Source organism: Podarcis tiliguerta (genome assembly GCF_965153285.1).
Source record: "Podarcis tiliguerta genome assembly, chromosome: 10".
Taxonomy (NCBI): Eukaryota; Metazoa; Chordata; class Lepidosauria; order Squamata; family Lacertidae; genus Podarcis; species Podarcis tiliguerta.
The window spans coordinates 69,073,380-69,095,990 of record NC_139543.1 but is presented as its reverse complement, the minus strand read 5'-3'; the positions used below and the strand labels follow the sequence as shown (position 1 = coordinate 69,095,990).

The 22,611-nt window shown below is 48.1% G+C and overlaps 1 protein-coding gene and 1 long non-coding RNA gene across 3 annotated transcripts in view; both read left to right on the top strand.

Moving 5' to 3' along the window:
* LOC310659319 overlaps positions 1–22,611 on the top strand; it is a 112,738-nt gene that overhangs the window by 87,740 nt on the left and 2,387 nt on the right. The gene's annotated exons all lie outside the window — the stretch shown is intronic.
* On the top strand, positions 911–21,769 carry MEST (mesoderm specific transcript). 2 transcript variants are annotated; one of them, XM_083402372.1, is made up of 12 exons: positions 911–1,029; positions 4,902–5,056; positions 7,605–7,684; positions 8,754–8,831; positions 9,904–10,040; positions 13,372–13,430; positions 15,026–15,066; positions 15,795–15,865; positions 16,043–16,144; positions 19,299–19,375; positions 19,513–19,576; positions 21,357–21,769. In XM_083402372.1, the coding sequence occupies exons 2-12, from the start codon at positions 4,903–4,905 to the stop codon at positions 21,472–21,474; spliced, it is 981 nt and encodes a 326-aa protein (XP_083258498.1). In that variant the 5' UTR covers positions 911–1,029; position 4,902; the 3' UTR covers positions 21,475–21,769. The 2 variants fall into 2 exon arrangements, with proteins under 2 accessions (XP_083258498.1, XP_083258499.1); XM_083402373.1 differs by lacking the exon at positions 16,043–16,144.

Here is a 22,611-nt window from a genome sequence, read left to right as displayed (position 1 = left end):
CCTCCATCTTTCCCAATATCAGGGTCTTTTCCAGGGAGTCTTCTCTTCTCATGAGGTGGCCAAAGTATTGGAGCCTCAGCTTCGGGATCTGTCCTTCCAGTGAGCACTCAGGGCTGATTTCCTTCAGAAAAGATAGGTTTGATCTTCTTGCAGTCCATGGGACTGTCAAGAGTCTCCTCCAGCACCAGAATTCAAAAGCATCAGTTCTTCGGCGATCAGCTTTCTTTATGGTCCAGCTCTCACTTCCATACATTGCTACTGGGAAAACCATAGCTTTAACTATACGGACTTTTGTTGGCAAGGTGATGTCTCTACTTTTTAAGATGCTGTCTAGGTTTGTCATTGCTTTTCTCCCAAGAAGCAGGCGTCTTTTAATTTCGTGACTGCTGTCACCATCTGCAGTGATCATGGAGCCCAAGGAAGTAAAACCTCACACATGATTTTTTCATTTACTTCTTTATTCTTTCTTTGTTTTTTTCCCCTTTTTCTGATATCTTATCTTTCATTTCACTGTGTCATCATGAATAGCATTTTATAGAGGTATAAATAACTGTAAATATGAAAAGAGACAAAATATTCTCTAATTCTTTTTCCTTGGTTAGATGCATTTTCTTTTGTTGTGAATGTGTATGTTTTTTAATTTGTACTGAATAAAAATCTATAAAAAAAAGAAAGTAAAACCTCTCACTGCCTCCATTTCTTCCCCTTCTATTTGCAACCCCCCAAAAAACCCCCCAACTAATAAAAACTTTGGGCGACTTAGCCGCGTCCCCAACGCAGCAAACCCGCTTCTCCCTGCGGGCTGCAGTACCGCCTGCCCTCGCCAGGGGGCGCGGAAGGGTAAGCCTTCCCAGCCGCTCCAACGCAAGGGGCGTTTTGCCCAATAATAGCCGGTTTTTCGAGGAGGGGGCGTGGCAATCGAGGAGCTGACCAGGGCGCGCATGCGCTTTGGCCCTCCCCCGGCTCCAGAAGCCTTTTTCTTCCCGCGGGAGCGGCATGGGACGCGCCTGCCCGCAGCCCGGAGCGCAGGTGAGCGGAGAGCGCATGCGCGCCCTCTCTGGGACCAGGAAGAGGGGCGGTGACCCCCACTTATTCTTTTGGGGGGGTCTGGGTTTGGGGGCAGCAGGAGCAATTGCTGGGTTTCCCCCTTCTTTGGAGCCCTGGGGCTCTTTTGGATGGAAATTTGGGAGAAAAGCAGGAGGGGGGTGTTTTATGGGTGCAGAATTGCTTGTTTATTTGCTTATTTATTGCATTTAGAAGAAGGCAGCCCTGTTTTAGGGAAGCTTTTAATATTGCATTTTAATATATATTTTTCAAATAATATATTATTTTCAGTAAACAGACATAGTAAAGAAAGAAAAGATTAACAATAATAAAGACAAGCAAAAAAGAAAAGAAGAAGCAAAAAGATACATACCACATATTACCACTTAATTAATTAAAATTAAGTACCATCCATCTTCATAAACATATTTGACTTCCTCGAATCGCTTCCATCCGAATTTCTTAGTAATTATATGTAGCAGTTTCCAATGTCGGGGTTTCAAAAGACCATATCATAGTCCAAATCATATTACATAACTTTCCTTATCGTACGTTTTCTTATTGATAAATTTAATTCCGTTTTACTCCTAGGCCTAATTGTTTCTTTCAAGTGATTACCTATCTTTAATATTACAATGCTTATTCAAATAGTCTTTAAATTTCTTCTAGTCTTCTTGATGTTCCTCTTCTTTCTGGTCGTGGCGAGATCAGCCAGCTCCATAAATTCCATCATCTTGCATTTTAATATTTTTGCTGGAAGCCGCCCAATGTGGCTGGGGAAACCCAACCAGATGGTTAGAGCATAAATTATTTATTTATTTATTTATTTATTTATATCTGCCACCTTTTCCTGCCAGGAGCTCAAGGGAGTGTTGCCCATGTTTAGTGCTGAGCTTTCAAAACACAACGTTTTTAAACCAAGCACTGCAAAGTTTTGCACCAGCAAGCGGCATTAATTTTCTTGAGATTGCATGCCTACTCTTATCCCAGAATTGTTTTAGCACAGCAGTGCTGGGTGCTGCTCCCTGTCAGGGGCCTGGGACGGGTCCAGGCATAGCTTGGCCCCCACATCTGGAGAGGGGGCAGTGGTCAAACAGACCACTTTGAACGCAGAAGGCCTCAGGTTCAAACTCTGCCCTCTCCCGGTTTGCAGAAATGTTTGGAAAGCCACTGTGTGGATTATGCTGAATTAGATAATAATTATAATAATAATAAGGGACCCAGGTGGCGCTGTGGGTTAAACCACAGAGCTTAGGACTTGCCGATCAGAAGGTCGGCGGTTCAAATCCCTGCGACGGGGTGAGCTCCTCTTGCTCGGTCCCAGCTCCTGCCAACCTAGCAGTTCGAAAGCACGTCAAAGTGCAAGTAGATAAGCAGGTACCGCTCCAGCGGGAAGGTGAACGGTGTTTCCGTGCGCTGCTCTGGTTCGCCAGAAGCAGCTTAGTCATGCTGGCCACATGACCCAGAAGCTGTATGCCGGCTCCCTCGGCCAATAAAGCGAGATGAGCGCCGCAACCCCAGAGTCGGTCATGACTGGACCTAATGGTCAGGGGTCCCTTTACCTTTACCTTATAATAATAATAAATGATTTTATTTATACCCCGTCCTCCCCGGGCTCAGGGCGGCTAACAACCAATAATAAAAACATGTTGATTAAAATACAACTTTAAAAACAAGATTAAAATACAACATTAAAACATAGACCCAGATAAAAGATAGACCCAGAGTTTGGCATTGGTGACGTTCCTGTGCTCCGAAGCAAGAGGTTACTCATCGGCTCTGGATCCATTCCAGTCCGGCTTCCGCGCTGGTCATGGGACCGAGACGGCTCTGGTCGCCCTAACAGATGATCTCCGCAGGCAGCTGGATCAAGGCGGGTCGGGGCTGCTGATTCTTCTAGACCTGTCAGCAGCCTTCGACATGGTCGATCACGAACTCCTGGACCACCGCCTTGCCGACGTGGGGATCCAGGGCACAGTCCTTCAATGGCTGCGCTCGTTTCTCTCCGGTCGGGGACAGAGGGTGGCGCTTGGGGGGGAATTGTCATCCCGCCACTCCTTGGTGTGTGGAGTGCCCCAGGGTGCGATACTCTCCCCGATGCTTTTCAACATCTTTATGTGCCCCCTCGCCCAGCTTGTCCGGAGTTTTGGGCTGGGCTGCCATCAGTATGCTGATGACACCCAACTCTATCTGTTGATGGATGGCCACCCTGACTCGGCCCCAGACACACTGACCAGATGCTTGGAAGCTGTGGCTGGATGGTTACGTGGGAGCCGGTTGAAGTTAAATCCTTCGAAGACAGAGGTCCTCTGGCTGGGACGGGACGATATGGGATTGAGGGGGCAACTCCCATCTCTAGCGGGGGTGCAATTAGTGCCAGCACCGTTCGTTAAGAGTTTGGGTGTAATCTTCGACACCTCCCTCTCCATGGAGGCGCAGATTGCAGCTATAACAAAGGCGGCATTTTTTCATCTCCGCCAAGCTAAGCAGTTGGCTCCTTACCTCTCTCGCCCTGACCTAGCCACTGTGATCCATGCGACGGTCACCTCCAGACTGGATTATTGTAACTCGCTCTACGTGGGGCTGCCCTTGAGACTGACCCAGAAACTGCAGCGGGTGCAGAATGCCATGGTGAGACTCCTTATGGGGTCTTCGCTGCGAGATCACATTCACCCGGTGCTATACCAGCTGCACTGGCTCCCGGTGGAGTACAGGATCAGGTTTAAGGTGCTGGTTTTAACCTTTAAAGCCCTATACGGCCTAGGACCCTCGTACCTACGGGACCGCCTCTCCTGGTATGCCCCACAGAGAAACCTACGCTCGTCAAATAAAAACATCCTGAAGGTCCCAGGCCTCAGAGAGGTTAGGCTGGCCTCAACTAGAGCCAGGGCTTTCTCGGCTGCGGCTCCAATCTGGTGGAACGCTCTGTCACAAGAGACTAGGGCCCTGCGGGACTTGACATCTTTCCGCAGAGCCTGCAAGACAGAGTTGTTCCACCAGGCCTTTGGTCAGGGCCCAGCCTGACTCCCTCCTCTGGCAACCTGCACAGAATTTTGCTCAACGGTTGCCATTAATTTGACTTTAATTAATTTTTATAATGGAATGTTTTTAGAATGTTTGATTATTTGATTGTTTGATTATTTAATTGTTGTTAGCCGCCCTGAGCCCGGCTTCGGCTGGGGAGGGCGGGATATAAATAAAATTTATTATTATTATTATTATTATTATTATTATTATTATTATTATTACTCAGTCCCAGTGCAGAAGACCTTGGAGATACTGATCAGGTCGTGACATGAGATTGCATCTCTGTGGGATCCCCTGATACCCAAGAAAATTCCTGGGGTTGGACTAGATGACCCCTGGGTCCCCTTCCAACTCTACAATTCTTTGATTCTATGAAAAGGAAAATTGTGGGCTTTAATATGTCCCGACTTGAGCTGCCTGCAGTCCTCCCTCCACTGGGCTGAGCAGCATGGGGTTAGTTCCTGGTTCTACCCTCTCCTCTCATTCTGCAATTCCTTATTAACATTTCCTTGCCCACACAAGCCCTCATAAAAAACTTGGGGGACAGGAGGCAGGTCAAAGACTGGAACTGAGGGAAGTCAGGTTTCTGTGGGGGGAGGGAGGAAAAATGGGGGGGGGGGAATAAGGATTATATGTTTCTGGATAATATGTTTTTTAATTTTGAATAAAAAAGTAATAATAATAAAAAAAGATAAATGTGTGCATGCCCGGTTTTCGAACTCTGAACCTTGGAGCGTGGAGCAAAGTCCAGCGTTGTGAAATAGGACTGCACTGTTCTCTCGCTCTCTCCCCCCGTGTAAACACTAAATTTCTCTTCTTTCTCTTCCCAGAATGAAAGAGTGGTGGCTTCAGGTGGGGCTTCTAACCGTGCCCCTCATTGCTGTCTACCTGCACATCCCGCCCCCCAAGTTATCGCCGGCTCTGCAGTTATGGAGGTCGTCGGGAAGCTATTTCACCTTCCAGAACCAGAATATCTTCTACAGAGGTTTCCTCTCCTGTGTTTTGCGTCCTTGTTTCCGAAATGCCTGGCCGAGTTTTCTGCGAAATGCTCTGTGCGGCTTGCAGTAAAAGACGGCCTTGAAAATAGCCGTGAGGTTGTTCTGTGACTGCTTTTTAAAAAAGAGACAGACAGACAGACAGACGCAAAAGGTGGCAGACAAATCAAAGGAAGCTCATTGACCTAAAAGCGGCCATTTTTAAAAGCGGCCGACGTGCAATGAGAAATCTTAAGACTATGCTAACGAAAAGGGAAGCAAGGAAGGTAGATATCTAGCTAGCAGGTTTATTGATCGGTGCAAAGATTTGCATTGCACAATATTGGAAAAATAGAACCCTGCCTCCGTTGACAGGGGACGGACGGACCGTTAATTGATCAGTAATAAGGATGACATAAAGGGACGCGGGTAGCGCTGTGGGTAAAAGCCTCAGCGCCTAGGACTTGCCGATCGAAAGGTCGGCGGTTCGAATCCCCGCGGCGGGGTGCGCTCCTGCTGTTCGGTCCCAGCGCCTGCCAACCTAGCAGTTCGAAAGCACTCTCGGGTGCAAGTAGATAAATAGGGACCGCTTACTAGCGGGAAGGTAAACGGCGTTTCCGTGTGCGGCTCTGGCTCACCAGAGCAGCGATGTCACGCTGGCCACGTGACCCGGAAGTGTCTGCGGACAGCGCTGGCCCCCGGCCTCTTGAGTGAGATGGGCGCACAACCCTAGAGTCTGGCAAGACTGGACCGTACGGGCAGGGGTACCTTTACCTTTACCTTAAGGATGACATGCAATCCACGGGAAGGGAAATTTATAGAAAGATGGAACTGGGAAAAGGTTGTGAACGGCTACTTGGCCGTAATTCCTGCTTGCCATAACGATATGCTTTTTGCTGGTTAATAAGAGTTAAAACTTAAGTGGCATTTTATTTTTGTCGTTAGATTTATTGCTTGCTTTTTTGGTGTGTGTGGCCACAAGCAACCCAAAATGACTTACACACACACACACACACACACACATTAAAACCAGAAAAGAAAAGAAGATGTTTAAAAATCCCACCTCCTCTAAAAGGTCCAAGATCATTAAAAGCCTAAGGCTTGATAGTTTTTACCTGGTGCCTGAAGATCTATGTATTAAGTTTATAAACGCCCCCAAGTTTAAAAAGTCGTACAGTGGCCTCTCAGGTTGTGAACGTGATCCGTGCGGGATGCATGTTCGCAACCCACAGTGTTCACACCCCGCGTCTGCGCACGCTTGGGTTGCAATTTGGCACTTCTGCGCATGTGCAAAGCGTGATTTAGCGCTTCTGCGCATGCGCAGCTGCCAAAACCGTCCTGGTACTTCCGGGTTTCGGCGGTCTGTAACCTGAAAAAACTCAACCTGAAGCGGCTGTAACCCAAGGTATGACTGTAGATGGTTTTAACAGCCAAAGGCCTGGTTGAAGAGGAAAGTTTTTGCCTATTGCCTAAAGATACATAGTGAAGGTGCTGGGCGAGTCTCCCTGGGGAGAGCATTCCACAAATGGGGAGCCACCCCAGAAAAGGCCCTGTTTTTGTGTTGCCGCCCTCATGGAGGAGGCTCACGAAGGAGGGCCTCAGATGATGATCACAGAGTCCAGGACAGTCCTTGATAGACAAGGATGGCACCCACGAGAACCTCCCTGGAGAGAAAGTGCTTTGGGGATTGAATTCTGACAAGATAGAAGTACTGTTTTTGGGGGCCGGGGGGCAGGCAGGTGTGGGGGACTCCCTGGTCCTGAACAGGGTAACTGTGCCCCTGAAGGACCAGGTGCGCAGCCTGGGAGTCATTTGGGACTCACAGCTGTCCATGGAGGCACAGTCAGTTCTGTGTCCAGGCCAGCTGTCTACCAGCTCCATCTGGTACGCAGGATGAGACCCTCCCTGCCCAAAGACAGTCTCGCCAGAGTGGTGCATGCTCTGGTTATCTCCCGCTTGGACTACTGCAATGCACTCTATGTGGGGCGACCTTTGAAGGTGACCCAGAAACTACAACTAATCCAGAATGTGGCAGCTAGACTGGTGACTGGGAGCGGCCACCAAGACTGTACAACACCGATCTTGAAAGATCTACACTGGCTCCCAGTACGTTTCTGAGCCCAATTCAAAGTGTTGGTGCTGACCTTGAAAGCCCTAGATGGCCTCGGTCCTGTTTACCTGAAGGAGCGCCTCCACCCCCATTGTTCTGCCCGGACACTGAGGTCCAGTGCTGAAGGCCTAGTGGTTCCCTCCCTGCAAGAAGCCAAGTTACAGGGAACCAGGCAGAGGACCTTCTTGGTAGTGGCACCCGCCCTGTGGAACGCCCTCCCACCAGATGTCAAAGAGAAGAACAACTACCAGACTTTTAGAAGACATCTTAAGGCAGCCCTGTTTAGGGAAGCTTTTAATGTTTAACAGAGCACTGTATTTTAATACTTTGTTGGAAGCCGCCCAGAGTGGCTGGGGAGGCCTGGCAGGATGGGCAGGGTATAAATAATAAATTATTATTATTATTATTAGGGTGGGCCAGTGCTATAACGGATGTTCTGTTCTCTGCAGACGCCTCGGGCGCCGTTGGCAGTTCGGACATTGTGGTCCTCTTGCATGGCTTTCCAACCTCCAGCTACGACTGGTGCAAGGTGAGGCAGGCCCTGAGAGGCGTTGAAATTTTGGAGACCGGTTATAAAGGGAGCTCCCTGTTAAGAGGGAGAGAGAGAGATACCTCCTGGTTTTCTTTTTTTAAATAATGTTGTTGTTGTTGTTGGTTAGTCGTTTAGTCATGTCTGACTCTGCGTGACCCCTGGACTAGAGCACGGCAGGCAATCCTGTCTTCCACTGCCTCCCGCAGTTTGGTCAAACTCATGCTGGTAGCTTCAAGAACATTGTCCAACCATCTCGTCCTCTGTCGTCCCCTTCTCCTTGTGCCCTCCATCTTTCCCAACATCAGGGTCTTTTCCAGGGAGTCTTCTCTTCTCATGAGGTGGCCAAAGTATTGGAGCCTCAGCCTCAGGATCTGTCCTTCCAGTGAGCACTCAGGGCTGATTTCCTTCAGAATGGAGAGGTTTGATCTTCTTGCAGTCCATGGGACTCTCAAGAGTCTCCTCCGGCACCATAATTCAAAAGCATCCATTCTTTGGCGATCAGCCTTCTTTACGGTCCAGCTCTCACTTCCATACATCACTACTGGGAAAACCATAGCTTGAACTATACAGACCTTTGTTGGCAAGGTGATGTGTCTGCTTTTTAAGATGCTGTCTAGGTTTTTAAATAATATTTTTAGGTTTTTTCTAGGTTTTTCAATAATATTTTTTATTAATTTTACATATAATCACAATACGTAACCTTGTATCCTCTTACTAAATCTCTTGGCTCAGCTGAGCCTAAATGATTTCCCTCCCACCCACCGAATGGCTTCCAAAATTAAATTTTGCATTTTTGCATTTCACTTCCTGTCCCATTCTTGTTATATCATTACTTAAAATATTAAAATTACTCTACATGAATAGGTAACTAATTCATCTCACAAATCTTCAGATAACCCTGCTAATGATGTTAATTGCTTACAGTTGTCTTTCAAATATAATATAAATTTGCTCCAGTCTTTTTTTTTGGAATACTTGATCTCCCTCGTTCCGGATTCTTCCTGTCAGTTTCGCCAGTTCTGCAGAGACGCCTCCTGATTTTCACCTCTTCTCTCCCCTGCTGCAGATTTGGGAAGGGCTGACGCAGCGATTTAACCGAGTGATCGCCCTGGATTTTGTGGGGTTTGGCTTCAGCGACAAACCGGTAAGCAATCTCGGCGCAAGGGCTTCCGATAAGTGAGTGGAACGACCTGCCCGTCACTCGTGCGACACAATAAGGATGTTCTGTGTTTGCCCCCTCAAAAAAACATTAAGCATTATCTGCTTGTAATATTAAGCATTATCTGCTTGTAATATCAGGGGTCAGCAAAGTTTTTCAGCAGGGGGCCAGTCCACTGTCCCTCAGACATTGGAGGGGGGGGGCGGAATATATTTTGAAAAATAATAATGAACAAATTCCTATGCCCCACAAATAACCCAGAGATGCATTTTAAATAAAAGGACACATTCTCCTCATGTAAAAACATGCTGATTCCCGGACTGTCCGCAGGTTGGATTGAGAAGGTGATTAGGCTGGATCCGGCCCCCGGGCCTTAGTTTGCCTACCCACGGCTTGTATGAACGGAGAAGTGTGTTTTGGAAGCATTCCAGTCTGCCTGCCTGCAGCTGGGCTCTCCCTTTACAGTCATAGCTCGGGTTACTGACGCTTCAGGTTGCGTTTTTTTGGGGTAAAGGTAAAGGGACCCCTGACCATTAGGTCCAGTCGTGGCCGACTCTGGGGTTGCGGCGCTCATCTCGCTTTACTGGCCGAGGGAGCCGGCGTACAGCTTCCGGGTCATGTGGCCAGCAGGACTAAGCCGCTTCTGGCGAACCAGAGCAGCGCACGGAAACGCTGTTTACCTTCCCGCTGGAGCGGTACCTATTTATCTACTTGCACTTGACGTGCTTTCGAACTGCTAGGTTGGCAGGAGCAGGGACTGAGCAAGAGGAGCTCACCCCGTCGCGGGGATTCAAACCGCCCACCTTCTGATCGGCAAGTCCTAGGCTCTGTGGTTTAACCCACAGCGCCAGAGTGCTGAAACCCGGAAGTACCGGAATGGGTTACCTCCGGGTTTCGGCGGTCGCACATGTGCAGAAGCACTAAATCACGCTTTGCACATGCGCAGAAGCGCCGAATCGCAACCTGCGCATGCGCAGACGTGCTGCTGCGGGTTGCGAATGTGCATCCCACACGGATCACGTTCGCAACTCGAGCGTCTGCTGTATTTCCCAAACAGAGGCCACATCAGTACTCCATCTTTGAGCAAGCCAGCATCGTGGAAGGGCTTCTGGACCACTTGGGCCTTTTGAACCAGCGGGTCAACCTCCTCTCGCACGACTACGGGGACACTGTTGCGCAGGAGCTTCTTCACAGGTGAGTGGAAGCCGCGACGCTTCTGCGTTTTCACCGGCGCCCTTTAACGGCTTGCTTCGTTATTTCCTTGCATTCACCGTATTTTTGCTCTATAAGACGCGCCCGACCATAAGACGCACCTAGTTTTAGAGGAGAACAAGGAAAAAAATATTCTCTCCCTCTCTGCGCAGCGCCCCTTCAGCGAACCGGCAGGAGAAACGGAGCCCCTTCCATTTCTCCTCCCGCTTCGCTAAAGGGGCGCTGCGCAGAGAGGGAAAGCTGCGCAGCGCCTCTCCAGCAAAGCAAAGTTAAAACAGCAAGATGGATCGCTGATTCTGGGGTTGCGGCGCTCATCTTGCTTTATTGGCCAAGGGAGCCACCGTACAGCTTCCGGGTCATGTGGCCAGCAGGACTAAGCCGCTTCTGGCGAACCAGAGCAGCGCACGGAAATGCCCTTTACCTTCCCGCCGGAGCGGTACCTAGCGTATTTTTCGCTCTATAATATGCACCAGACCATAAGACGTACCTAGTTTCTGCAGGAGGAAAACAGGAAAAAAAATATTCTGAATCCCAGAAGCCAGAACAGCAAGAGGGATCGCTGCGCAGTGAAAGCAGCAATCCCTCTTGCTGTTCTGGCTTCTGGGATAGCTGCGCAGCCTGCATTCGCTCCATAAGACGCACACACATTTCCCCTTACTTTTTAGGAGGGAAGAAGTGAGTTATAGAGCGAAAAATACGGTATATGTCTGCCCTTTGAGGCTCCCAGAGCCGCTTTCAGAATTCATTTCTACCCCAGAGAGGATAGTCTGGTTCTCTCCATCTGCCGACGGGCAAATATCTTCCTAGGAAACTTGCGCTCAGGTGTAGTTTTGACCGCTGGGCTACTGCCAGGGCAAACTCTTAATTGCTGGTTCTGCGTGTGCTTGGATGTATTTTAATTACTGTTTCTAATGTGTTTGTTTTCGTATTTTGTGTCGTCATTCTTAAATGCCACGAGCTGCCTTGGAATTCCTGGGGAGAAAGGTGTGGCATAAAGACGTTAACTTTTCATAACATGAACATTAACTTTTCTCTTCACCCACCCAGTTTTATTTTTATTTAATTTTTTTATCCGTTTTTCTTTTTCCTTCATTACACACATCTCAAATTCTTAACATTTACTCTATATTCCTCCCTGCCCTCCTAGGCTTCCCCCAACTTCCATTTCTGGTTTGTTTCTATTTTCACCCATTTTGCTATCTCTCAGCAGAAAAAGTTATTAATAACATAGCATTAAGCCCAAAAACATAAAAGTAACAGTAATTACACCATCATATTTCACTATCTTCTAAACATTTAAAGCAGATTATATTTGCAGAAACAAAGAAATGCCAATAATAATAATAATAATAATAATAATAATAATTTTTATTTATACCCCACCCTCCCCAGCCAAGGCCGGGCTCAGAGCGGCTTACAAGCAATAATAAAAACAAGATGAATGATTACAACTTAAAAACAAAAATAAAATACAACATTAAAATAATGGAACATTAAAATATTAAAATGTAGCCTCATTGCAGGAGGAGAAGGAAAAGAAAAAAGAAAGAGAGGGAGGGAGGGAATCAAATTGGCTCCAAGCCAAAGGCCAGGCGGAACAACTCTGTCTTACAGGCCCTGCGGAAAGAAATCAGGGCCCTGGTCTCATGAGGCAGAGCGTTCCACCAAGTCGGGGCCAGTGTTGAAAAGGCCCTGGCTCTGGTTGAAACCAAACTAACTTCCTTAGGGCCTGGGACCACTAGGGTGTTGCTATTTATGGACCTTGAGGCTCTCCGTGGGGCATACCGAGAGAGGTGGTCCCGTAGGTATGAGGGTCCTTGCCCGTGAAGGGCTTTAAAGGTCAAAAGCAGCACCTTGAACCTGACCCTGTACTCCACCGGGAGCCAGTGCAGCTGGAAAAGCCCTGGATGAATATGCTCCCATGGCAGAGACCCCGTGAGGAGCCTTGCTGCAGCATTCTGCACCCGCTGGAGTTTCTGGGACAGCTTCAAGGGCAGCCCCGCATAGAGCGAATAGACTTGATCGCAGGATTTAAATAAACATTCACATTACTAGCATTAGAAAATGAACCCACACAGTTTTAGCAGTCTTCCCTGCACCTGTCTGATGTAGCTGTTTGCAAAGAAGAGGCTCGTGGTTTGGGGTGGAGTTGTTGGCGCCATTGAACCTGCCCCCAGGTGCAGAGATCAGCCCACTATTTACAGCCCACTATTGAGGTTGAATCCTGACAAGACAGAAGTACTGTTCTTGGGGGACAGGAGGCGGGCAGGTGTGGAGGACTCCCTGGCCCTGAATGGGGCAACTGTGCCCCTGAAGGACCAGGTGCGCAGCCTGGGAGTCATTTTGGACTCACAGCTGTCCATGGAGGCACAGGTCAGTTCTGTGTCCAGGGCAGCTGTCTACCAGCTCCATCTGGTACGCAGGATGAGACCCTCCCTGCCCGCAGACTGTCTTGCCAGAGTGGTGCATGCTCTGCTTATCTCCCGCTTGGACTACTGCAATGCGATCTACGTGGGGCTATCTTTGAAGGTGACCCAGAAACTACAATTAATCCAGAATGCGGCAGCTAGACTGGTGATTGGGAGCGGCCGCCAAGACCACATAACACCGGTCCTGAAAGACCTGCATTGGCTCCCAGTACGTTTCCTAGCACAATTCAAAGTGTTGGTGCTGACCGTTAAAGCCCTAAACGGCCATGGCCCAGTATACCTGAAGGAGCGTCTCCACCCCCATCGTTCTGCCCGGACACTGAGATCCAGCGCCGAGGGCCTTTTGGCGGTTCCCTCATTGCGAGAAGTGAGGTTACAGGGAACTAGGCAGAGGGCCTTCTCGGTAGTGGCACCCGCCCTGTGGAACGCCCTCCCTTCGGATGTGAAGGAAATAAAGACATCTGAAGGCAGCCCTGTCTAGGGAAGTTTTTAATATTTAATGCTGTATTGTTTTTAACACTCGATTGGGAGCCGCCCAGAGTGGTGGGGGAAACTCAGCCAGATGGGTGGGGTATAAATAATAAATTATTATTATTATTAGTAGTAGTAAGCTATTCCTACAGAGGCATCTGTGAAATAATACCTTTGAGGGCTTGCCTGAAAGTGTCTTGTTACTTACTGCATTCTAGTCCACCTTTTTCTCCTGTCAGTCCTCACAACAACCTTGTGAGGTTAGGCTGAGACGTGGTGACTGCCCCAAGGCCACCCAGTGAGCAGAGGTTTGAACCCCAGGCCCTAGTCCAGCGCTCTAACCATTGCACCGCACTGCCACAAGAAGAGGTGTGGCTCTGCCCTGACTCCGCTCTCCTCTTCTTTGTCCTCAGGTATGAGCACAATACGACGGGAAGTGTCCTCATCAACAGCCTGTGCCTGTCAAATGGAGGTAAGGTTTTCATTGCAAAGAACGTCCTCCATATTCTTATTGTGATTACAGTACCCTGGTTCTCAAACGCCTTGGCACTCTAACAACTTAGAACCCAAACACTGCAAACCCGGAAGTACCGTATTTTTTGCTCCGTAAGACACACCTGACCATAAGACGCACCTAGTTTTTAGAGGAGGAAAACAAAAAAAAAAATATTTTGAATGAAACAGTGGATGTATGATTTTTGTGGTTCATGTTGTGGCCACAGACATGTGATTTTACGGTGAGTTTGGGGTAGCCCAATGCAAAAATCCTGAGGATCCATGTGGATCCGTGCTTTGTAACCACGTTTTTGCGCCATTGCGGCCCCAGGAAACGGCGGGTTCGTGATTTTTTTTTTTTTGGTGCAGGCTGTAACCATGGACATGCTATGTGATCTGATGATGGTGAATTTGGGGTGACCCAATGCAAAAACCCTGAGGATCCATGGGCTTTTACCTCCCCCCTCCCAGGCAGCCTCCTTTATCGCTAGAGTCCGTTATCTCCCTCTCGATCGCTTGCCGATCAGCTGCTTCCTTTCAACAGATTAGAGAACTGGGCAAAAACAAACAAGATGAATTTTAACAGGGAGAAATTAAAGTATTGCACTTGGGCAAAAAAAAGGAGAGGCACAAATACAAGATGGGTGACACCTGGCTTGAGAGCAGTACATGTGAAAAGGATCTAGGAGTCTTGGTTGACCACAAACTTGACATGAGCCAACAGTGTGACGCAGCAGCTAAAAAAGCCAATGCAATGCTGGGCTGCATCAATAGGAGTATAGCATCTAGATCAAGGGAAGTAATAGTGCCACTGTATTCTGCTCTGGTCAGACCTCACCTGGAGTACTGTGTCCAGTTCTGGGCACCACAGTTCAAGAAGGACACTGAGAAACTGGAACGTGTCCAGAGGAGGGCAACCAAAATGGTCAAAGGCCTGGAAACGATGCCTTATGAGGAACGGCTAAGGGAGCTGGGCATGTTTAGCCTGGAGAAGAGGAGGTTAAGGGGTGATATGATAGCCATGTTCAAATATATCAAAGGATGTCGCATAGAGGAGGGAGAAAGGTTGTTTTCTGCTGCTCCAGAGAAGCGGACACGGAGCAATGGATCCAAACTACAAGAAAGAAGATTCCACCTAAACATTAGGAAGAACTTCCTGACAGTAAGAGCTGTTTGACAGTGGAATTTGCTGCCAAGGAGTGTGGTGGAGTCTCCTTCTTTGGAGGTCTTTAAGCAGAGGCTTGACAACCATATGTCAGGAGTGCTCTGATGGTGTTTCCTGCTTGGCAGGGGGTTGGACTCGATGGCCCTTGTGGTCTCTTCCAACTCTATGATTCTATGATTCTATTCTATGTAAATTATGAAAACTGAAGCCAGGAATGAAAGGAAGTCCAGGTGCGAAAGGGCGCAGGGTAAATAAGAAGATACAAAAATGTTGAATCTAAAAGATGATGTTTTATTTAATTTTGTTTTCTTTTTGAAAATCAATAAAAAGCATTATTTTAAAAAAAGAAAATAGAACAAGAATTCGATTTGAGTGTGAGAGCAACTCTTCCCTCCTGTTTCCTGCAGGTATTTTCCCAGAAACTCATCACCCCAGATTAATCCAAATGGTAAGGACCTTTGCTCTTGCAGAAAAACACAGCTTCTATGAATAGAATTGTTCCATTATTCACTTAATATATTTCTATACTCCCCTTCATCCGAGGATCACGGGGCGGTTCACAATATAAAAGCACAAAAATACACACAGTACCAACAAACAAAAGCAACCCGTCTCCCTTTTGAAAAGGCCATAGATTTAATTTGCCAAAGGCCTAGTTAAAGTGGAATGTTTCTGCCTAAAGATGTATAATGAAGGCGCCAGTTAAACCTCCCTGGGGAGAGCATTCCAGAAACATTATCATTATTGTTATTATTTACTAAACTTAATTAAGTTCATTTAATTAACCAAAGGCCTGGGAGGGGAGGGATATATTTGCTCGGCACCTAAAGATATGCAATGAAGGCTCCAGGCGAGCCTCCGTGAGGAGAGCCAATTCCACAAATGGGGAGCCACCACAGAAAAGGCCCCGTTCTTGTGTTCCCGCCCTATGGACTTCATGGAGGACACTATATACCCGCCCATCTGGCTGGGACCTGAACGAGGACCTCAGATGATGAGCACAGAGTCTGTCTCAGTTCATATGGGAAGAGGCGATCCTTGAGGCATTGCAGTCCTGAGCCGTTTAAGGCTTTATAGGTCAAAACCAGCACTATTGAATTGGGCCCTTTCTGGGGCTGTTGGATTTGTAGTTCTCAACCAATTAAACAGTGATTAATTTTTTCTTTTCCTTCAAAGATTCTCAAAGATGGCGGCCTGATTTCACCCATTATCACCCGATTATCAAATTACTTCTTCTTTGCCAGAGGGTGAGTTGGTATTCTGAATCCTTGGATTCTTGTCCTTATTCCTGCCCTCTCTGAGAAGAGGGAAAGAGAACGTACTTGTTGCTCAAAGGATGTTGGACGGTTTTGGAAACCTCTTCTGGAGGGTGTTTAGATTCTCTTCCTTAATAGTCCACCCCCTTCTTCTTTCAAATCTTCCAGACTTGCGACTGTCTTTGGCCCATATACCCAGCCGTCCGACGCTGAATACTGGGACATGTGGGCAGCAGTCCGAACAAACGACGGCAACCTTGTGATTGATAGGTAAGGCCACCACGGGGGAAAAAACAGAACGGTAGTGGACACAGAGTTGCTTTTGGGGTCTGCTGTGGAGCCAGGCAAGCTGTAAGCGAGAAGTGGACATTATAGTCCATGAATCAGCTGCCGTCTCTGAAATAGGGCCGGTTTATTTTTTATTTCAGTTTTTAACAAATTACCATATTCTACATTAAGAGAGAGACAGCGCGCAAAGGGTGTGAAAAGAAGGGAGATGTAATGAATGTTAGAATGACGTTGGATTGAGGTTAAGGGGTTTTTAGTAACAACAGTACGAAGGAATATGCAAAAACGGAATGTTAACAGGTGAAAATTTAAAGGCATAATATATTAAGATCAAGATAAGGATAAAGTAAAGAGGGAAAGGATTTGCTGAATAAATAAATTGAACTGGAATACAAAGAGGGGAGGTGTGGGGAGGTCCGGGAAACAAGCAAATGCAAGATATGTTATGAAAAATTGAATTCTTTTTAATTGTTTTTCTTTATTATTTTTGTATTTTTCTTTTTACTTTCTGTAACGTTATGGAAACCTTAATAAAATATTATTTTAAAAAAAGGAAAAGAAAAGAAAAGAAGGGAGATGTAAAAGTAAAGCTTGACTGTGCAAATATTCGCCTTCTTGACTGCTGGACCCACAATTAGTCACGTCCACATGAAGGGAAACTCCTAACACTGGAGATAGATTTCGAGAGCGTTTCAAAACCGCCCGTCGCCTGCAGAGATGAGGCATTTATACTGCTTTGTCGTTAGATATTCCTGCTTTATGAGGGAGCACATTCTGTAGAGCCATCCTTATGCCGGACAATTGTGATATATCGGTATATTGCTTGTAGATTTCGGGAGGAAAAAGTTCTTCCTTTGCAGCTAACAGCTCACTCCTACCCAGAGGTTAAGTCCCAGTGAGTTGACTTTGGAAGTTGCAGGCTTCGGACTGTGGTTGCCAAACTTGGCTCTCCAGCTGTTTTTGGACTACAACTCCCATCATCCTTAGCTAACAGGACCAGTGGTCAGGGGTGATGGGAATTGTAGTCCCAAAACAGCTGGAGGACCAAGTTAGGGAAGCTTTTAATGTTTAATAGGTTATTGTATTTTAGTGTTTTGTTGGAAGCCGCCCAGAGTGGCTGGGGAAGCCCAGCCAGATGGGCGTGGTATAAATAATAAATTATTATTATTATTATGGCTACTGCTGCCTTAGGTCGCCATTTGCCAACCTAGTGCCATCCAGAGGTTTTGGACTACATCTCCTGTGGGCACCAGGTTGGCAAAGAGCTTTTTGTTAAGGTGCTTTTGAGACCGAGAGAATTTAACACTTGCCGTGCCGTCGGTGGGGCTCAATATTGCCCCTTGCAATCGACGTGGAGCCCTGTTTACCTAGCCGTGTTGGGGAAAACAGGATCCATTCTTCCTGGCGCAATTAAAGCATCCTGAGTCTCATGTTTACCTGGCGGAGACTCAGCTTCCTCTCGACTCCAAACATCCTTTCAGGGCCTCACAGGAGGTTTGGCACCTGGGCTATCCTGTTTCAGCGCCTGGGCCGCTGCTTTGTGTTGGATGAGCAAGCTTGCTGGGTTAGGGTTACCGTCACCTGAATTAACCTGGAGCGTTGAGCTCAAGGTTCAGGTGAAGAGCCTGCTGAGGAGTTCTCCCAAGTCCCGCCACCCCTGAAATATGGGGCACCCCCCAGCATAGTCGCCCAGGATGCCCACTTAGCCCGCTCCAAACCTGCGCATGTTGTACGCTCTAAGATCACTGCTCCTTGCTGAGATTTCTGTTCACAGCTCTGCATTCAAGGCAGAAATCTTAGCTTGGTATGCTGTACCTTCACGTCAGGTTGGGTGCCTGAGATCGGGGGGAGCCGATCATCTAAACCAGGGGTCAGCAAATGTTTTCCGCTGGGGGCCAGCCCACTGTCCCTCAGACCTTGTGGGGGGCCGGACTATACAGTGGGCGCTCAGGTTGCGGTACCTATTTATCTACTTGCACTTTGAGGTGCTTTTGAACTGCTAGGTTGGCAGGAGCAGGGACCGAGCAACGGGAGCTCACCCCGTTGCGGGGATTCGAACCGCCGACCTTCTGATCGGCAAGTCCTAGGGCTCTGTGGTTTAACCCACAGCGCCACCCGCGTCCCTAAATCTGAGTGTTCGTATCCTGCAAAACACCCGTTTAATAAAAGATTAAAGTTTTTAATATTTGATGCTGTATTGTTTGTAACACTTGATTGGGAGCCGCCCAGAGTGGCTGGGGAGACTCAGCCAGATGGGCGGGGTATAAATAATAAATTATTATTATTATTATTATTATTATTCACTTGTATAAGGTGATATTATGACTAGGGCTGGGCGATGCCTGGTTTTCAGCATTGCAATTTATCAGCAGCTAAGCACTGGGATATACCGATATATCACGATGTCTGGCATAAGGATGGTTCCACGGTTTTTCCTGCAACTTGATGATTGCAGGTGCCTGCTCTTGGGATTTGCTCCCCCAAGACCTGAGCAGCAGTGGCGTAGCGTGGGGGGTGCAGGGAGGGCCGGCCGCACCGGGCGCAACATCTGGGGGTTAAGGTTAGGGGGCGCAAATCCACGGGTTAGGGGGCGCAAATTACTTGCCTTGCCCTGGGTGCTGACAACCCACGCTACACCACTGCTGAGCAGGCAGAGTTTACAGGGATTGTAGGAATCGAGAGGAGCCTTGGCTGGTTTCACTGTTTCCCCCACATTGAGATTTTTGAATAAACACATGCCAAAATCCCGATTTGCAGTATCACGGATATGGACTCCAAACTGGTTTTGGACGATTTATCGCCCAGCTCTAATTATGACAAAGCCTTATGGAACCTCAGCTGAAAAATCAGCCTCAGAACTGCCTGCTTTGGGGGCTCATCGCAGAGATGGCTCTGTCTTAGAAAAGTGCTTTACACAAAGCCAGGCTGTTCAGCCCAGTATTCGCAGCACTGACAAAACCTTTAGGATTTTGATGGGGGAGCCCTAAGTGGAGATCTTTTTGGGGATTGAACCGGGGAGGTGCTCAACTAAAGAGCTTCAGACTTTCCCCCAAACGGACAGCGGCTGCCTCTGAGCGACCTGAGGCTCCTGCCAAGTGCTTGGAATCGGTCTCCATGGATGAATTTTGTTCTTCAGCCTTTTGCAGTACATCAACCAACGGAAAAAGCACAGGAACCGCTGGGTAGGAGCTCTGCAATCCACGTCTGTTCCCCGTGAGTAGGAAACGGCAAAGGCCGCAATTGTGTCTTGGACCGTACGGAAGAGCCAATATTAATTCTTCTGCTTTTGGGTTGGTGGGGTGGCCTGTATCCTGGAAGTTGACAAAGAAGCTGTTCTTCCTCTCTTGCAGTACATCTGATTTATGGGCCTCTGGACCCGGTGAATCCACACCCAGAGTTCCTTCAGCTCTACAAGTAAGCTTATTGTGAGGGGCCACAGTTGTACCATGTAATGGCTTGGGGCTATTTCATCAAGATATCGGTCTGAAACAAAATGAAGCCTTTGAGCACCAGCGAGGATTTCCAAATATCGTATTTTTCGCCCCATAGGGTGCACCTAGTTTTTTTGGGGGGGGAATAAAGGGGGGGAAATTATTTCCCCCCCAGCCCCCAGAACAGGCTGATATCCGCAAGCCTTGGGAGCCCGTGGGAACTCCTGCCGGGCTCCCCAGGCTTGCGGATATCTGCCCGAAGCCCGGGGCATGCTCCGCTGCGCTCCCCGGGTTTCGGGCTGCAGGCTGCTGTCTGCAAGCCTTGGGAGCCCGGCGGGAAGTCGCGTCGGGCTCCCAAGGCTTTCAGATAGCTTCCTGAAGCCTGGAGAGCGAGAGGGGTCGGTGCGCACCAACCCCCCTTGCTCTCCAGGCTTCAGCAAAAGCCTGCATTCACCCCATAGGACGCACACACATTTCCCCTTCATTTTTGGAGGGGAAAATGTGCGTCCTATAGAGCAAAAAAATACGGTACATACTGGAGATTGCCGCCTTTTCTCTCCAAGGCCCTCTTTACATTTTAACCAGGGCATAAGGCAGAAGTTCAACAGCTGCGTCTTCCCCCTGCATTGCCTGCTGGGGAAAGCAGCCCCTGTTGAATGCCTGTTAAGGACATTGTTTATTTGCTTGTTTGATTGATTTCCTTTTTTAATATTTCTATGTCTCTTCACTCAAATCAATCCCTGCTTACAGTGCTCTCCTAAGTAAATTATAAATTTCCCCCATTCTTTTCTAAAGTTTTTCTCCTCTTGGTTCCTGAGCTTCCCAGTCAGCTTTGCCATTTTAGTGTAACCCAACACCTTGGTTTGCTATTCCTTCCTGGTAGGGACTCTTCTTTCCATTTCTGGGCCAATAGCATCCGTGCAGCTTTTGTCACTGTAATGGTTCTAGGGGTTGCTCGTGTGTAAGTCGCCGCCACTGGTTGAACCCTTTCTGTCTGGACAGCCTCAAGTTCCGTGGCTGCCTCAGTCGCTGGCAGAATCCGTCCGTGGGCGTTTCTTGAACCTTTTCCAGCATAAAAGCTGTTTGACGCCCAGTCTCCTCCTACTCTCCCTGCGCGGAAGTCTTCTGCGCAGGGAGGGTGTGGGCAGCGGAGTACCCGTGCCCTCTCCGCTGGTCTCCGGCGAGGAGTCCTGGAGCCACCTCTCCGATTCCCCCATCTGCCCCCCTTCTCCACTGGTGTTACGCTGATTTCCTTCCCCAGCGGATGGGCTGCCTCTCTCCCTACTGGGACCCTCTCCGCCATCCCTCTGGAGCCTCCTCTCCGCCTCCAGCTCCGATGGCAGTTCCCTGACAGTCACATACATAAAAAGTCTTTTCTGCTCCTTTGGAATGTCGGTACCTACAATTCCTAATAAAAAAACCTGTTTTTTTAAAAACAAAAGTTGTTTTAAACATTTTTTTCAGTTCAATACATATCATCTCCCAGAAAGCTTTTATTACCTTACACGGCCACCCCAAATGATAAACGGAACCTTCTTTCTCTTTACCTATCCAGCAGGTATTTGTACTTTGTTCTATACATTTTTGATAACTCGTCAAAAAAAGAAAACACTTTTTAAACCCGGCTTGACATCCTAGGAAGCTGCCTTATACAGATCAGGAGAGAAGCTTCACCGCGAACCTTAATTCCGCTTTCTTCCTTTGTTCCCTGTAGCAGTTACGGGGTTTTCTAAAGAGCCCTTTCTCGCTACTTCCCCCCACAGGCAAGTGCTCCCCATGTCGACGGTTTCTGTGCTAGACGACCACATCAGCCATTACCCACAGCTGGAGGACCCTCTCGGCTTCCTGAACTCCTACCTGAACTTCATCAACTCCTTCTGAGCCGGAAGAGCGGGAGAGCCGATTCTCCGCTCTCAAGAGGCGTTCCTCCGTTCAAGAGGGCTAAATCGTGGGCTCGGGGCTCTCTGCCTCCGTACAAAGGGCAGGAAACCGGTTTCTCCCTTGGCGACGGAAGCAATAAGACTCCTGGTTAGTCACCGGTGGCTGGCATGGAGAGACAAAAGCGATTTCCTTGTACGCTCAGCTGCTGGTCTATCCTCTGTGTTGCTTAAGGAGAGAAGGAATGGCGCCGAGGGGCTAGACTGAGCCATACAAACTGGTGTATAATTTCTCTGCATCCGTGTCTTGCTTCTTTTGAAGATGGCAGGGACGTTCACCGGGTTCTGGAAGGGGGAGAGGTCCTGTTTCTTGCACGGCTTGTTTACTTCCTTGCTGGGAGGCGAGCAGAGAGGAAGGGTGGACTGAATCGTGCCTACGGTCACAGCCACGCCGTGCATCTAAAGCACATGGCTTCCTCCCAAGGATTCTGGGAACTGTAGTTCAGCCCTCGCAGAGATGTTCACATCGCCCTTAAACTATGGTGCGGTGATCACACAGTTGTTAAAAGTGAACCCAAAAAAGTTTATTTTACAAACATTAACAACAACAACAACAACAACAACAACAACAATTTATTATTTGTATCCCGCCCATCTGGCTGGGTTTCCCCAGCCACTCTGGGCGGCTTCCAACAAAGATGAAAAATACACTAAAATGTCACATATTAAAACTTCCCTGAACAGGGCTGCCTTCAGATGTCTTCTGAATGTCAGGTAGTTGTTTATCACTTTGACATCTGACGGGAGGGCGTTCCACAGGGCGGGCGCCACTACCGAGAAGGCCCTCTGCCTGGTTCCCTGTAACTTGGCCTCTCGCAGTGAGGGAACCGCCAGAAGGCCCTTGGAGCTGGACCTCAGTGTCCGGGCAGAATGATGTGGGCGGAGATGCTCCTTCAGATATACTGGACCGAGGCCGTTTAGGGTTCCCAAGTTTATGGTTCTCAGATAATATTCCTGTCAGCATCTTAACTTTAGTTTCTTTACTGGCCTATACCTTCTGACTGATTTTCTCGACTGTTTGACTGACTCCTTTTAACAAATTCTCTCCCTCTCTCACACCAGACTAGCCCAACACACAGAC